General features: G+C 35.0%; 1 protein-coding gene across 5 annotated transcripts in view; it reads left to right on the forward strand.

Moving 5' to 3' along the window:
- Window positions 1-16,728, forward strand: part of KIFAP3 (kinesin associated protein 3) — a 156,591-nt gene that overhangs the window by 12,357 nt on the left and 127,506 nt on the right. For 3 of the 5 annotated variants that reach the window (XM_025390897.1, XM_025390898.1, XM_025390910.1), the window contains exon 2: window positions 12,568-12,699. The exons of 1 other annotated variant lie outside the window; for it this stretch is intronic. In XM_025390897.1, the coding sequence (XP_025246682.1) occupies window positions 12,568-12,699 (132 nt within the window). Of the gene's footprint in view, window positions 1-2,826; window positions 4,238-12,567; window positions 12,700-16,728 lie in introns of those variants that run through there. One more of the 5 variants, XM_025390899.1, reaches the window with a different exon arrangement.

Consider the following 16,728-nt stretch of genomic DNA (forward strand, 5'->3'; position numbering starts at 1 on the left):
GGAGTGAGTGAATTCTTGCTCTAGTGAGACTGGATTAGTTCTCTTGGGAGTGGATTAGTTCCCTCTAGAGTTGGTTGTTATAAAGCCAGGAAGACCCTCGAGTATTCTCTCTTCTCTCTTCCTCTTTGATTTTGTCCACTGTGTTATAATGAAGCACAAAGCCCTCACTAGAAGCCAGGGTCATGCCCTTGAACTTCCCAGCCTGCAGAACTGTAAGCTAAATAAACCCCTTTTCCTTATAAATTACCTAGTCTCAGGTAATCTGTTATAGCAACATAAAATTGACTAATTCAGTATTCCATTTTATGGATATACCACATTTTGTTTAGTTATTACTCATCTGGTGATGGACGTTTGGGTTGTTTCTACCTATTGGCTATTGGGAATAAAACTGTTGTGAACTTTACTGTACAAGTTTTTGTTTGAACACCTGTTTTCTATCTTTTGGTGTATACCTAGGCCTGGAATTGCTAGAGCATATGGTAATTCTATGTTTAATTCATTGAGGAACCACTAAAATGTCTTCCCTAGTGACTGCACCATTTTACATTCCCACCAGCAATGTATAAGAATTCCAGTTTTTCCATATCCTCACTAACACTTGTTATTTTCTGTTCTATAATTATTACTGTACTAGTGGATATCAAATGGTATCTTACTTTGGAATTGATTTGCCTTTCCCTAATTGCTAATGACATTGAGCTTTTCATGTGCTTCTTGGCCATTTGTCTTTCTTCTTTGGGAAAAGGAGTTCTTTATAATAGAACCTTGTCAGATACATGATTTACAGATACTTTGTCCCATTCTGTGGGTTTTCTTCACACTTTCTTGGTATGTAAAACTTTCATATGCAAACATTTTTAATTTTGGTGAAGTCTAATTTATTCTTTTGTTGCTCATGACTTTTGGCATCATTATTTAAGAAACCACTGCTAAATCCAAGGTCATGAAGGTTTGTCCTTCTGTTTTCTTCTAAGAGTTTTACAATTTTAGCTCTTAAATTTAATATCTTTGATCCATCTTGAGTTAGTTTTTGTCTATGGTGTATGGTAAGGGTCCATCTTCATTCTTTTATATGTGACTATGGTGTATGGTAAGGGTCCATCTTCATTCTTTTATATGTGACTCTCTAGTTGTTCTGACATCATTTGTCAGAACAAATGTCAGAAAAGAACAGTAGACTGTTGTTTTCCTCCATGAATGGTTTGGGCAATTTTTTTGAAAATTAAATGACCAAAAATGTTGGGGTTTATTCCTGCACTCTCAATTATATTTCATTTATCTGTCTGTCCATGTGCTAGTACCTCACTGTTTTGATTACTGAAGCTTTGTAGTGAGTTTTGAAATCCAGAAGTGTGAGTCCTCCAACTTTGTTGTTCTGTTTCAGCTATTTAGGGTTCCTTGTATTTCTATTTGAATTTTAGGGTTGACTTTTCCATTTCTGCAAAAAAAAAAAAAAAAAAAAAAGCGATTGAGACTTTTGGAATGTAATGAATCTGTAGATCACTTTGGGGAATATTGCCATCTTAACAATATTAAGTCCTTCAGTGCATGAACATGTGATTTCATTTAGTTCATATTAATTTCTTTCAGTAACTTTTTGTTGTTTTCAGTATACAGTTGTTCCTTGGTTACATTTATTACTGAGTATTTTATTCTTTTTGATAGTATTGGAAATGAAATTTTCTAAATTTCCTTTGCATATTTTTCAGCTCCAATATATAGAAAAACAGTGGATTTTTTTGGTGTGTTCTGATCTATTCTCTAACTATGCTGAAATTGTTTATTAGCTCTAGCCAGTTTTTTGTGCCACTTTTAGAATTTTCTGTACATAAGATTATGTCTTCTACAGATAGAAATAATTCTACTTCTTCTTTTTCAATCTGGATGCCTTTTTTTTTCCCCCATGCCTCATTGCTCTGGCTAGAATTTCCAGTACTATGTTGAATAGAAGTCAGGAAAGTGGATAAACATTCTTGTTTTGTTCCTGATCTTAGGGGGAAAGCTTTCATTCTTTCACCATTGAATATGACATTGGCTGTAGATTTTTCATATATGCCCTTTATTATGTTAAGGGACTTTTCTTCGATTCCTAATTTATCAAGTACTTTTATCATAAAAGGATGTTGGGTTTTGTCAGATGCTTTTTCTGCATCAATTGAGATAATCATGTACTTTTTTGCTTCATTCCATTAATGTGGTGTATTATATTGAAATGCCCGTGTGGCCATGTTGTGTGGTCCTTTTGATATACTTCTGGATTCTGTTTGCTAGTATTTTGAGGATTTTCACATGTATATTCATAAAGGATATTGGTCTGTAGGTTTTCCTGTAGTGTCTTTGTCTTGCTTTGGTATCGGGGTAATGGTGGCCTCATGGAATGAATTAGGAAGTGTTTCCTCTACTGTTATATATTTTGGAAGAGTTCCAGGGTTTTTTATGTTAATTTGTCTTTAAATGCTTAGTAGAATTCACCAGTGAGGCCATCTGTACTGGACTATTCTTTGCTGAAAGGTTTATGATTACTGATTCAATCACCTTACCTCTAGTTCTGTTCAGATTTTCTATGTGTTTTGAGTCAGTTTTGGTAGTTTGTGTGTTTCTAGGAATTACTCTTTTTCATGTAGGTTATCCAATTTGTTGGTGTTCATATTATTCTTTTGTAATTTTTTAATCATCAAAAGAGCAGCAGTAATGTCCCACTTTCATTTCTGATTTTAGTAATTTGAGTCTCTTCTTTTCTTTTTTAATCAGTCTAACAAAGTTTTCCAAAAATGTTTGTTGATCTTTTCAAAGAACTAACCTTTGTTTTCATTTTCTCTGTTATTTTTCTAGTCTCTATTTCTTTTATTGCTGCTTTCTACTATTTCCTTCTGCTAGCTTGGGGTTTTGTTTGCTCTTCTTTTTCTAGCCCCTTAAGGTGTAAAATTAAGTTAATTCAAAACCTTTTATTTTTTTTTTTAAATAGAGCATCAGTATAGAGTGTCTTACTGTGGATATCTTTGAATTTCTGAGTTTATCTTTGAATTTCATTGAGCTTCCTGGATGTGTAAATTTGTCTTTGGTCTAATTTGGGAAGTTTTTGACTGTTTTTTCCCAGTATTCTCTATGCTCCTTTCTTCCTCTCCTTTCATACCCTCATTATGCATATGTTGGTATACTAGATGGTGTTCCATAAGTCTCTTAGGTTCTGTTTATTTTTCTTCATTCTGTTTTCTTTCTGTGCTTCAAAATGGACAGTTTCATTTGACATATCTTCAAGTTTGCTGATTCTTTTCTCTCTCTGCTCAGATCTGCTGTTAAAAACCCTGTAGTGATTTTTTTATTTCAGTTATTGTACTTTTCAGCTCTAGTATTTTTATTTGGATCCTTATGATAATGTATTTTTAAACTATTTATTTGTTGAGACATTGTGTTTCTGCTTTTTCTTAGTTCTTTGCACTGGTTTCTTTTTGCTCTTTGAACATATTTAAGACAGTTGATTTAAAGTCTTTGATAAGTCCAGTGTTTGTGCTATAGCATGGACAGTTTCTGTTAATTTTTTTTATTCTGAGAATGAGCCATGGTTTCTTGTTTCTTTGCATGTTTCATATTTTTTTGTTGAAAACTGGGTATTTTGAATATTATGATGGCCAAAGAAAGAAAAGAAAAAAATACTCTGTGTCTTTGTAGGTTAACTCAGTGTTTGGATATGCCTTCAACACTTAGTCAGGCAATTTACAGTTTTACCTTAACCTTCATTTGCTGCTTGCACAGAGCCTAAAGACCAGCCAGAGGTAAAATCTTGTGGTCTTACCAGGTTTTTTCTGGGTATGTATTCTGCCCTGACCATACTCATGGATTTCTAGATTTCTCTTTATGTGCAATAGCTTTTCAAAGCATCTATTCCCCCAAAATGTCTGACTCCCTGGACTTTCCTCTTAGGCTTTCAGCATGTTTTGTTTGACCCCGCTATTACTATTTATCCCAGGGGTCAGCAGCTTGTATGCTTGGCTTTCACTGATTTCAGTGACTGCATAGCTACACTATCCTGATAAGAGCTTAAAATCAGTGAAAACAAAGGAAAGCCCCTTGCAGCAGACCTCAAAGGAAACCCCAGTCAGTTGCAAAACAGTCAGACAAAATTCCTTGGGTGCAAGGTCCACATAACTCCTCTAGAACCAAGTATTAACAGTGGGAATATGGGCTGCCATATTTAAGACTGCCACTGTGCTTGAGAGTGGGGTGGATGTCTAGTGTAAGTGAAAAGACCATAATGATCGCCTACCCTGTTTCTGTAACCTTTCTTCTGATTAAACATTCACTTGGTAGCTATAAACCTTTGACTATCTTCCAGAGTTCTGATGAGGTTGATTGTGATAGTTTTTTTGCCAAGTTTTCAGTGCTTCTGGGGAGTGCCAGCCTCTAGAGGTCCCTACTCTCGCCATTTCACTATTGTCACTTAGCCATTATCTTTTCATATATTGCTTCTGTCCCCATTCTCTCTCACCTTTTTTCTGGCACTTCAAGTACATATACTAGACCTACTCAGTATGGATTGCTGAATTATACTTTTGCTTGTATTTTACGTCTTTTTGTCTCTATGTTTTATTTTGGTTGTTTTCTTCTGACTTATATTTTATACCACAGATTATCTCCTTACCTGTGTCTAATCTGCTATTAAATATATTTATTTATTTATTATTCTTAATTTTGGTTATTGCATTTTTAGTTCTAGAAATTAATAAAATAATATCTAGTTTTTTTCTGAAGATGACTATTCTACCTCTAGGGAAAAGTAGCATTGAATTCAAGATTTACCTCTCTTCATTTTCTTTTTCTCCTGGATCTTAGCACTGTAATTTTTTCTGCCTTTTTAGTTCTCTTATGGCCTCAAACAGATACACACGTATGTGTTTTTGCCCTCAGCTTTTAAGATTTTCTTAGAAGGTGTGTTGGTTTGAATTACCTTTAATCCTCTAATTCTCCATTACCAAGTCTAATGTTAGTAATAGAAATATAAAACTTGTTTTGGTTTTACCAATATGAAAACCATCAGCAATTGTAAATATTTGAGTACACATAAGAGATTATTCCCCTCTTAATTTTTAAAAAATACATATGACTTGAAAGCAAAAATTACGAAATTTTTGTGTGGGTTTATAAGGTAAGTACACATAATGCATATGACAGCTATAACATAAAGAATGGCGGGGGAGGTGTAGGCAATAGACCTACAATTTGTGAAGTAGCACAGCATTGACTCTTAAATACCTTGTGAAAAAAAAGGTAACCAAGGCCGGGCGCGGTGGCTCAAGCCTGTAATCCCAGCACTTTGGGAGGCCTAGACGGGCGGATCACAAGGTCAGGAGATCGAGACCATCCTGGCTAACACGGCGAAACCCCGTCTCTACTAAAAACACAAAAAATTAGCCGGGCGAGGTGGCGGCGCCTGTGGTCCCAGCTACTCGGGAGGCTGAGGCAGGAGAATAGCGGGAACCCGGGAGGCGGAGCTTGCAGTGAGCTGAGATCTGGCCACTGCACTCCAGCCTGGGCGACAGAGCGAGACTCCGTCTCAAAAAAAAAAAAAAAAAAAAGAAAAAAAAGGTAACCAAAACATTGTTCTTCCTAAAGCAACCACCAAAAACAATTTTTTTAAGTATAGCGAAAACATCTACACAAAATGGAATTAAAAAAATAATAATTCACAAGGCTATTAGGAAAATAATCAAAGTATAGAGGGCCCAAACAGGAAATAAAAATGAAATGATAGATCTGAATCTAAGTATGTCAGTAATTGCATTAAATGATCCAAAACAGTAATGTCCAATAGAACTTTCTTCACTGATGGAAATGTCTTACAGCTGCATCATCAAATACATAGCTACTGGCTGTATGGCTAATGAACACTTTGAATGTGGTTGGTACAGCTAAGGAATTGTATTTTTAATTATTTTTAAAATATAATGTATTTAAATTTAATTTTAAATAGACCCATGTAGCTAGTGACTATTGTATCGGACAGCATAGGTTTTAACGTTCCAATGGAAAGGCAGGGATTACCAATATTTCTTTTAAAAAGAAAAAAGAAAAGCAAGACCCAACTATCTGTCATACCTGAAAAATATACTTTTAAGTATGAACATGGTAAGTTAATGGTAAATGCATGCAATCAAACAGTAAGCCTAAGAATGCTAGAATGACTATGTTCATGTCAGATAAAATAGACTTTAAGAAAAAGTATACTGTAAAAACTATAGAGGAGTATTTCATACTGATAAAATCTGCTACATCCAGACAGTTTTAAAGTCAAATCCTAATAAAATTTTCAGGAAGCAGATGCTTCCAATTATGTACAACTCTTCCAAGAAGTCTAGAAAGAAAGGATACTCCTCAACTAATTTATATTAAGATTTTAGAATAATCTCCATATGAAAGTCAGAAAAAGGACATTAGAAAGGAAAATTGCAGGCTCAATGAGCAAGGATGCAAATTTAATCCAACAGTGTTTTAAGACAGCATTAACAAGTTGTGCTTATTCTAAGACTATGAGTATGGTTTTATGTATTTAATGAATTTGATGTAGTATATTTATGAATTAAAGAACAATACACTTGATGACATTCACTACACATTCATGATTTAAGGAAAAAACTAAAGCCATAAATAAAAGGGAATTGTGATATAAACATACTAAATAAGGAAACTAGCCAGGTGTGGTGGCTCATGCCTGTCATCCCAGCACTTTGGGAGGCTGAGGCTGGTGGATCACTTGAGCCCAGGAGTTCAAGACCAGCCTGGGCAATATCGTGAAACCTCATCTCGATAAAAAATGCAAAACTTAGCTGGGCATGGTGGTGCATGCCTGTAGTCCCAGCTACTTGGAAGGCTGAGGTGGGAGGATTGCCTGAGCCTGGGAGGCAAGGCTGCAGTGAGCTGTGATCACACCACTGCTCTTCAGCCTGGGTGACAGAGTGACACCCTTTATCAAAAGATCAAATAATAAATGAGGAAACTTTAGAAGCATTTTCCTTAACATTAAGGATGATCCAAGGATAGCTATGTAACTACCTCAACATTTCACCAGGAGTCCTAAACAGGTAGTAAGATAAGAAATAGGAAAGGTATAAAGATAGCAAGAGAAGAAATGAAACTGATACTATTCACAAATTATGTATTAATCTGTAGAGAAAACCTAAAATAATGTTCAAGCTATTGACATTAATATCAAGGTGTTAAACAACAGTTGCAGAATATAACATCTCTATACCTCACACACCCAAATTGAATTTTGATATAGTTGGTTAAATATTGTTAGCAAAAAAGTTATTTACAAATACAAATAAAAATATAAGGTATTTGGGAATAAACCTAATAATAAATGATGGGCATCACCTTTCTATTTATATTATTTCATTAAAAGAAAATTAAATCTTAAGTAGATACATCATTTTCATGGATAGATGCCTTAATCTGAAAATTCATAATGTCAGTCATCCCAAGAGGGATTTTACTGAATTTGAAACACAATTTTAAATTTTTAAGTGGATGAGCAAAGGTCCCGCAATACTGAGAAAAATATGGAAGAGCCAGGTTGGGAACACTTCCCTCAGGTATTAACGTAAAAATAGCTCGGTAAACCAACTGAATAAAATGAAAAGCCTAGAAATAGACACACATGTGATGTAATCGACTCTGGGTTATTCTTGCCCACTACAGGGAAAAAACCAACTCACTGTGACAGCAGTATTGCAGTAGAGTAAGAGTTTAATGATTGCGTGGGTAGCCAATCAGCAGGGTGGGAGTATTACTCATACAAGCCTCCCGTAAAACTTGAAAGTTAGGGTTTTTCAAGGACAGTTTGGAGGGCAGGGGGCTAGGAAACGGGAGATACTGATTGATTTACTTGGGGATGATATTGCAGCAGGTTTAAGCTATCTTCTTGTGCTGCGTCACTTCCTGGATGGGGATCACAGAACCAGCTGAATTAGTTCAGTGGGCTGAGTCACAAGTCCAGGTGGAGTCCGTCAGTGGCCAGAATACAAAAGTCTGAAAAATACCTTCAAAGACTAATCTTAGGTTTTGACAATAGTGTTGTTATCTATCAAAGCAATTGGGGAAGATACAAATCTTGTGACCTTTGGAGCAGTAGATTGTTAAGAAAGGCAGACTAGGGAACAATGGCTGATTATCGTTTAACTGCACCTACTGGCTTAGCAGAATTTAAGCCCCTCCCATAATTCTAATCGTGTGGCCTTTCATTGGTCTTACAAAGGTGGTTTCAGGGCTAGTTTTGGGAAGGGGTTGTTATTTTTGTTTTAGAGTTCGACAGAGGCAGGTAGCATGTGAGGTCAGAAGCAAGATGGAGTAAGGTTAGATTTCTCTCACTGTTATAATTTTTGCAAAGGCGGTTTCATTGCCATTTTTGCAAAGAGGTAACATTGCCAACCAATGGTAAAAAAAAAAAAAGACTAAATTTTTATTTCTAAGCTGTAAATCACAATGTATCAGTGGGTTGTGAATAGGATAGAGTGCTTTTCACATGATAAGAACAGGCATGATTTCCTGAATTTTTTGTTTGATTTATGTGTGTAGTAGGTACATACTGGTTCCAGATGAAAAATGTGCTTGACTATGACTTGTACCAAAAAAAAAAACAAAAAACAAAAAAGTTTAAAAGACACAGCAAAACCTGCTGATACAATTGGTTGTTTCTATGGAAAGAAGTTAAAATTTATCCCCACAAAATACAAAAATAATATACAGATAAATCAAAGACAAAAATGTGAAAACTTTAAATATTTAGAACATGGAGGAAATTGATGACCTTGACCAGAGCTTTTTTGGTAGAGTAGGAGTAGGGTTTAGAGTCAAAGTCTAATTGGAATGGGTTCACATGTGAGTAGACTAATTAGAATAACTATCAAAACAAAAGAAGTTTTGTAAGCCTTGGGTCTGTTTTTTTAAAAAAATGAAAAAATGAAACACAAAAGGAGTTTTGTAACAATGAAAAGCAGTGTTAATGGATTAATATCAAGGTGTTAAGCAACAGTGCATTAAGCAATGTAAGGTTTGGGGGGTTGGGTTTCTTTTTTTTTGCCTTTTAACCTGAGACATTTTCATATGTTTATTTGTGGATGGGAATGGACTACTAAATAATTACTGAAGGGTGCCTTTGAGTAGGCAAGAAAGGATTATATTTGGTTAGGGTCATTATTTTTTGCCTCTTTGCCCTAGACAATTCTAGTTTTCAGCTTTTCCTCCCCCACACCCCCCTCAACCCATCTGACTTAGCATTTGTCCCAGTTTTTTTAAATGTTATGGAGGTATCATTAGTAATTACATTAAAATAAGCTGGGATGGAGGATTTGGTAAATTTCCACTTTGTACTTCCAGCTTCTGTTAGTGTCTTGTCTAGTAGTATATAAGACATACGAGCATTGAATAGAGTTCCCCATTAAGCAGCCTATCGTGCCATACCCATGCTGTAAACTGTGGAAATGCATACATATGCTCTGACAGTTGGTAGGGTCATTTGGAATTGTGGACACTTATATATTGGGTATTTTTCAAGTAGATGCAGGAAATAGATGCATAACAATCCTGCCAGAGAGCATATGGAGAGTAGACCAAACACTTCCTACAATGGCTATGTTATTGGCTGTATGGTATAAATCTACAACTGTTTTTTAATTTCATTATTTGATACAATTTTATTTTGCAGTAAATCCTTTTGAAAGGAATAATTTTTTTAAAGTACCTATGTAATGAAAAGTTAAGGACTGCATTTTTGGTTTCTCAAGAAAATTGATAATGAATGGGTGGCAACACAAAGTTCATCAGCATTTATTATCTTTCTTAAGGATCACAATAATATCTCTAACCACAGGAAATCTAGGAACATAAGGATGTACTTCAGAAGTTAATATTTAAGAACACTGTCCCAAAAGGTGACAGTTTATCACATGCAGTTATAGAAGGTGTATTTTATATTACTCTGTGAAGCATAACTTCTCATTGAGATTAAAAGAAAATTATTTTTCTAAGTAAATTTAGCACACTGTTGGTTCTAGTTTTCTTATTCATGTACAAAAACAAAGTGAAACAGAGCTGTTATTGAGAAGGCTCTATTAGTAGAAGAAATTTGCAACCAGCTAAAAGATATCAATTTAGCATCGGTGTCATAGGATGCTTCAAATAGAAATTCATTAATTTCTAATAATGGCTTAAATTTTTTTCATCTAATTAATGGAATTCAGGTAGAACATTTGGAAATTAATTCTCCCAATAGTTAAATATCTGACATCATTGTGAATACTATTCAACTTGAAAGTTCAGCATTTAAGGTAAAATGATAGTTTCACCCCTACTAGATTACTACCCTTTAGCCTCTTCTGTTAAAAAAACAAAAACAAAAACAAAACAAAACAAAAAAAACCACTATAGCTGTCATTCTCTCTTTCTATATTATTTAGTACTAATAGAAAAATATCTGAATGTATATGTTTACCAATAACAAGTGATTACTTCTTGTAAGTTTTTGAATTTATTTTTTCTTTGCTCATTTCTGTTTTAGTTTTTCTGTAATAAACATAAGTTGAGATAAATTTTAATTAACTTACTCCTCTAAAACACACATACACAGCCAAAAAAAGCAAACAAAAACTAAAAAGGAGTGATGAGGTGTTTCATTTTTTTTCCTTTTTAATTATTTGATTTCTTTAATGAGACCACAGAGGACAAGAATTATGCAATTCCTCCAGCTGCCAATATGTGGAAGACCCATTTTAGAGTGGTAATAGGAGGCTAGTCTAAGGATCTGCATTTATATTTTGTCCTTATTCTTTTCTTCCCTTAACTGGATACAGTTACAAAAAGTCCAGTAGTGGGATTGCTTTTCATGTTATCAGGAAGGAAGTAACTAGTTTGCCTTACGTAATTAACATAGTTTCTTATGTAGTTAAGATAGTGATGCTACATTATATCTGTTTTTCAGCTTTCCTTAGATCTTTTGATTCCTGTGACTTACATAGCTTTTGTACATTTATCCATTTATCTTACCTTTTGGAATCTGTACCATTCTTTTAAATGTATGTTTATATCTCATTTCCTAATTCCTCGATTTTTGCTGGCCTGCCTGGCTTCTGTTTTCATTCTTTACTTGTCCTATATGTCTTACTATCACTTTAGTTGCTGACCTACCTAGACTCTATGCTTTAGTGTACTTAATTTCCTACTCTATCACTATACTTGACTGTTAATCATTACCCTAATACTCACTGCAGATGCATCTCCTTTTCATGAGGAATTCTGGTGAACAGATCAGTTAAAAATTACTTTGAAAATATGCATAATTTATCAGAGTATTATTTCCAACTGAAAGAAAAGCTTTGAGTTTCTAATTACTGGAATTAAATTTAAGGTGTTGTCATATTTTTGTTTTTTCTTATCAGGCTAAAAGACCCCACTAGTCAGCTAGCTGCTAGCTAGTACTAAGAATGAGAGATTTTACTTGTTTCTGTTGCTTAATCTCTTCCAGCACAACCAACGTTATTGCCTTCTAAAATGGCCAAGTGGCAAATAGTGATTAATTCATCACTGGTTTACTGCAATTAAGAATTCATTTTGCAACTTCATGGGCTTGAAGAAAGAGTATATACAACCTTTCCGTAGAACCTACTATTGACACTATAATTTGAGATATGTGACTATACAACCTACCTAACCTGTAAATGCTTTTTTGTTACGTAATTTGGGTGTGATTCAGTGATTTTATTTAGGTACTAATGCTACAACTTGTACAATGATACATGACATATATTGTAATATATAATTTCTTCCTGTCTTTTGGTCCAGTTTATGGGGTAATTAATGGGCAGGTTGACTTTTTTTTTTTTTTTTTTTTTTTTGATAGAGACAGAGTTTTGTTCTATTGCCTAGGCTGGAGTGCAATGGCACCATCAGAGGGCTCAAGTGATCCTCCTGCCTCAGCCTGTGATTATCTAGGACTACAGACACCTGCCACCATGCCCCGCTGGTTTTTAAATTTTTTGTAGAAACAGTCTCTCACTATATTACCTGGGCTGGTCTCAAACTTCTGACCTAAAGGATTTCTCCCATGCTGGTCTCCCAAGTCACTGGGATTACAGGTGTGAGCCATCATGTCTGGCCTGACTTTTTCTTTTAACATAAATTTTAAGACAGTTGTCTTTGGTTTTGAATAACTGACTTTTTTTAGGTCATTCTCTCCAAAGCCATCTTAATTGTTTATGTTTCATTCTCTTGCTCTTATGCATGATCCTTTGGTAAATGTATTTTTTTCCTAGGAAGAGCTATTTATAAAGATACTTTATGCATGACAAAGATATATATATACATACATACACACACACACACACACATACACACACATATATATATATATATTACAGTTAGAGAAAAAGAGTTATCTCTAATCCCAAGTCAAGAGTAATCTGATTCAAATTCACATGTTAATCCAACCCATATGTTATAGACCTAAACATAGACAAAAACCATGGCCACTTTGAGAGTTTTAATCTGGTATGTCATTTCAATTTTGTATTATAGGAAAGTTAAAGGAGGGAATATTGATGTACATCCATCAGAAAAAGCACTCATTGTTCAATATGAAGTGGAAGCCACCATTCTTGGAGAAATGGGTGACCCCATGTTGGGAGAACGAAAAGAATGTCAAAAAATGTAAGTTCTTTATTTGTGTACATTTTGAAATTAGTGAACATTATATAAACTTTATACAAATCTGATATTATTTTGATCTGCATAGGTGATTAATTATGGCATTCTTCCAGGCATACTTCATCTTAGTGAAGGAGAGATTATATTAAACTATAAATACGGAGTATATTAATCCTAGAAAAAGTAAGATTTTTGTAAGCTTAATAGGAACCTGTTGTAACATATATATTCTAATTTATCCCATTTAGAAAATGAATATAATAGATTATGAACTACTAACTTATGAAATCAACCATAAAAGATGTGTTTCATGTTTCTTTTTTTTGTTTTTAATTTTACTCTAAAGTTCTGGGATTCATGTGCAGAATGTGGAGGTTTGTTACATAGGTATACATGTGCCATGGTGGTTTGCTGCACCTATTAACCCGTTATTTAGATTTTAAGCCCTACATGCATTAGATATTTGTCCTAATGCTCTCCCTCCCCTTACCCCCCTACCTCCTGATAGGCCCTGATGGGTGATGTTACCTTCCCTGTGTCCATGTGTTCTCATTGTTCGATCCCCATTTATGAGTGAGAACATGTGTTTGGTTTTCTGTTCCTGTGTTAGTTTGCTGAGAATGATGGCTTCTAACTTCATCTATCTCCGTGCAAAGGACATGAACTCATTCTTCTTATGGCTATATATTATTCCGTGATGTATATATGCCACATTTTCTTTATCCAGTCTATCATTGATGGACATTTGGGTTGGTTCCAAGTCTTTGCTATTGTAAATAGTGCTGTAATAAACCTATGTGTGAATGTGTCTTTGTAGTAGAATGATTTATAATCCTTTGGGTATATGCCCAGTAATGGGATTGCTGGGTCAAATGGTATTTCTAGTTCTAGATCCTTGAGGAACCACCACACTGTCTTCCACAATGGTTAAACCAATTCCAATTTCGCCACAGCCTGAGCAGCATCTGTTGTTTCCTGACTTTTTAATAATCACCATTCTAACTGGCATGAGATGGTATCTCATTGTGGTTTTGATTTGCATTTCTCTAGTGACCAATAATGATGAGCTTTTTTTCATGTGTTTCTTGACTGCATAAGTGTCTTCTTTTGAGAAGTGTCTGTTCATATCCTTTACCCACTATTTGATAGGGTTGTTTGTTTTTTCTCTTGTACATTTGTTTAAGTTCCTTGTAGATTCTGGATATTAGTCCTTTGTCAGATGGGTAGATAGAAAAATTTTCTCCCATTCTGTAGGTTTCCTGTTCACTCTGATGATAGTTTCTTTTGCTGTGCAGAGGCTCTTTAGTTTAAATAGATCCCATTTGTCAATTTCGGCTTTTGTTGCAATTGCTTTTGGTGTTTTAGTCATGAAGTCCTTGTCCTTGCCTATGTCCTGAATGGTATTGCCTAGATTTTCTTCTAGGGTTTTTATGGCTTTGGGTTTTACATTTAAGTCTTTCATCCATCTTGAGTTAACATTTGTATAAGGTGTAAGGAAGGGGTCCAGTTTCTGTTTTCTACAAATGGCTAGCCAGTTTTCCCAGCAGCATTTATTAAATAGGAAATCCTTTCCCCATTGCTTGTTTTTGTCAGGTTTGTTGAAGGTTAGATGGTTGTAGATGTGTGGTGTTATATCTGAGTCTCTGTTCTGTTCTATTGGTCTATATCCCTGTTATGATACCAGTACCATGCTGTTTTGGTTACTGTAGCCTTGTAGTATAGTTTGAAGTCAGGTAGCATGATGCCTCCATTTTTTGCTTAGAATTGTCTTGGCTATACAGGCTCATTTTTGGTTCTGTATGAAATTTAAAGTACTTTTTCGTAATTCTGTGAAAAAAATCAATGTTAGCTTGATGGGAATAGCATTGAATCTGTAAACCTTGAACAGTATGGCCATTATTATGATATTGATTCTTCCTATCCATGAGCATAGGATATTTTTACATTTGTCTGTGTTATCTCTTATTTCCTTGAGCAGCGGTTTGTAGTTCTCCTTGAAGAGGTCCTTCACCTCCCTTGTAAGTTGTATTCCTAGGTGTTTTATTTTCTCTGTAGCAGTTGTGAATGGGAGTTCACTCATGATTTGGCTCTCTGCTTGTCTATTGTTGGTGTATAGGATTGCTTGTGATTTTTGCACTTGGATTTTGTACACTAAGAATTTGCTGAAGTTGCTTATCAGCTTAAGGAGTTTATAGGCTAACACGATGGGGTTTTCTAAATATACAATCATGTCATCTGTAAACAGATGCAATTTGACTTCCTCACTTTCTATTTGAATACCCTTTACTTCTTTCTCTTGCCTGATTGCCTTGGCCAGAACTTCCAATACTGTGTTGAATAGGAGTGGCATCCTTGTCTTGTGATGGTTTGCAAAGGGAATCCTTCCAGCTTTTGCCCATTCAATATGGTATTGGCTATGTGTTTGTCATAAATAGCTCTTATTATTTTGAGATATGTTCCATCAATACCTAGTTTATTGAGAGTGTTTAACATAAAAAGATGTTGAATTTTTTCGAAGGCCTTTTCTGCATCTATTGAGAAAATCATGCAGTTTTTGTCCTTGGTTCTGTTTATGTGATGGATTACTTTTATTGATTTGCATATGTTGAACCAGCCTTGCATCCCAGGGATGAAGCTGACTTGGTCATGGTGGTTAAGCTTTTTGATATGCTGCTGTATTCAGCTTGCCAGTATTTTATTGATGATTTTCACATTGATGTTCATCAGGGAAATTGCCCTGAAATTTTCTTTTTTTTTGTTGTGTCTCTGCCAGGTTTTGGTATCAGGATGATGCTGGCCTCATAAAATGAGGTAGGGGGGAGTCCCTCTTTTTCTCTTGCTTGGAATAGTTTCAGAATGAATGGTGCCCACTCCGCTGTGTACCTCTGGTAGAATTCTGCTGTGAATGCATCTGTTCTTGGCCTTTTTTTTTTTTTTTTGGTTGGTAGGCTATTAATTACTTCCTCAATTTCAGAAGTTGTTATTGGACTATTCAGGCATTCGATTTCTTCCTGGTTTAGTCTTGGGAGGGTGTATGTATCCAGGAATTCATTCGTTTCTTATAGATTTTCTGCTTTATTTGCTTCAAGGTGTTTGTAGTTTTCTCTGATGGTAGTTTGTATTTTTGTGGGATCAGTGGTGGTATTCCCTTTATCGTATTTTATTGTGTCAATTTGATTTTTCTCTCTTCTTTATTAGTCTAGCTAGCAGTCTATTTTGTTAATTTTTTTAAAAAATAGCTCCTGGATTCATTGATTTTTGAAAGAGTTTTTTGTCTCTATCTCCTTCATTTCTGCTCTGATCTTAGTTATTTCTTGTCTTCTGCTAGCTTTTGACTTGGTTTGCTCTTGCTTCTCTAGTTCTTTTAATTTTGATGTTAGGGTGTCAATTTCAGATCTTTCCACCTTTCTGATGTGGGCATTTAGTGCTATAAATTTCCCTCTACACGCTCCTTAAGCTGTGTCCCAGAGATTCTGGTATGTTGTCTCTTTGTTCTCATTGGTTTCAAAGAACTTGTTTACTTCTGCCTTAATTTCGTTATTTACCCAGGAGTCACTCAGGACCAGGTTGTTCAGTTTCCATGTAGTTATGCGGTTTTGAGTGAGTTTCTTAATCCTTAGTTCTAATTTGATTGCACTGTGGCCTGAGAGACTCTTTCTTATGATTTCCGTTCTTTTGCATTTGCTGAGGATTATTTTACTTCCAATTATGTGGTCAATTTTAGAATAAGTGCCATGGGGCACTTAGAAAAATGTATATTCTGTTTATTTGGGGTGGAGAGTTATGTAGATGTCAATTAGGTCCACTTGGTCCAGAGCTGAGTTCAAGTCCTGAATATCCTTGTTAATTTTCTGTCTTGTTGATCTGTCTATTATTGACAGTGGGGTATTAAAGTCTCCCACTATTATCGTGTGGGAGTCTAAGTCTCTTTGTACGTCTCTAAGAACGTGTTTTGTGAATCTGGGTGGTCCTGTATTGGGTGCATATATATTTAGGAGAGTTAGGTCTTTTTGTTGCATTGAACCCTTTACC

This window comes from Theropithecus gelada, chromosome 1 (assembly GCF_003255815.1).
Source record: "Theropithecus gelada isolate Dixy chromosome 1, Tgel_1.0, whole genome shotgun sequence".
Classification (NCBI taxonomy): Eukaryota; Metazoa; Chordata; class Mammalia; order Primates; family Cercopithecidae; genus Theropithecus; species Theropithecus gelada.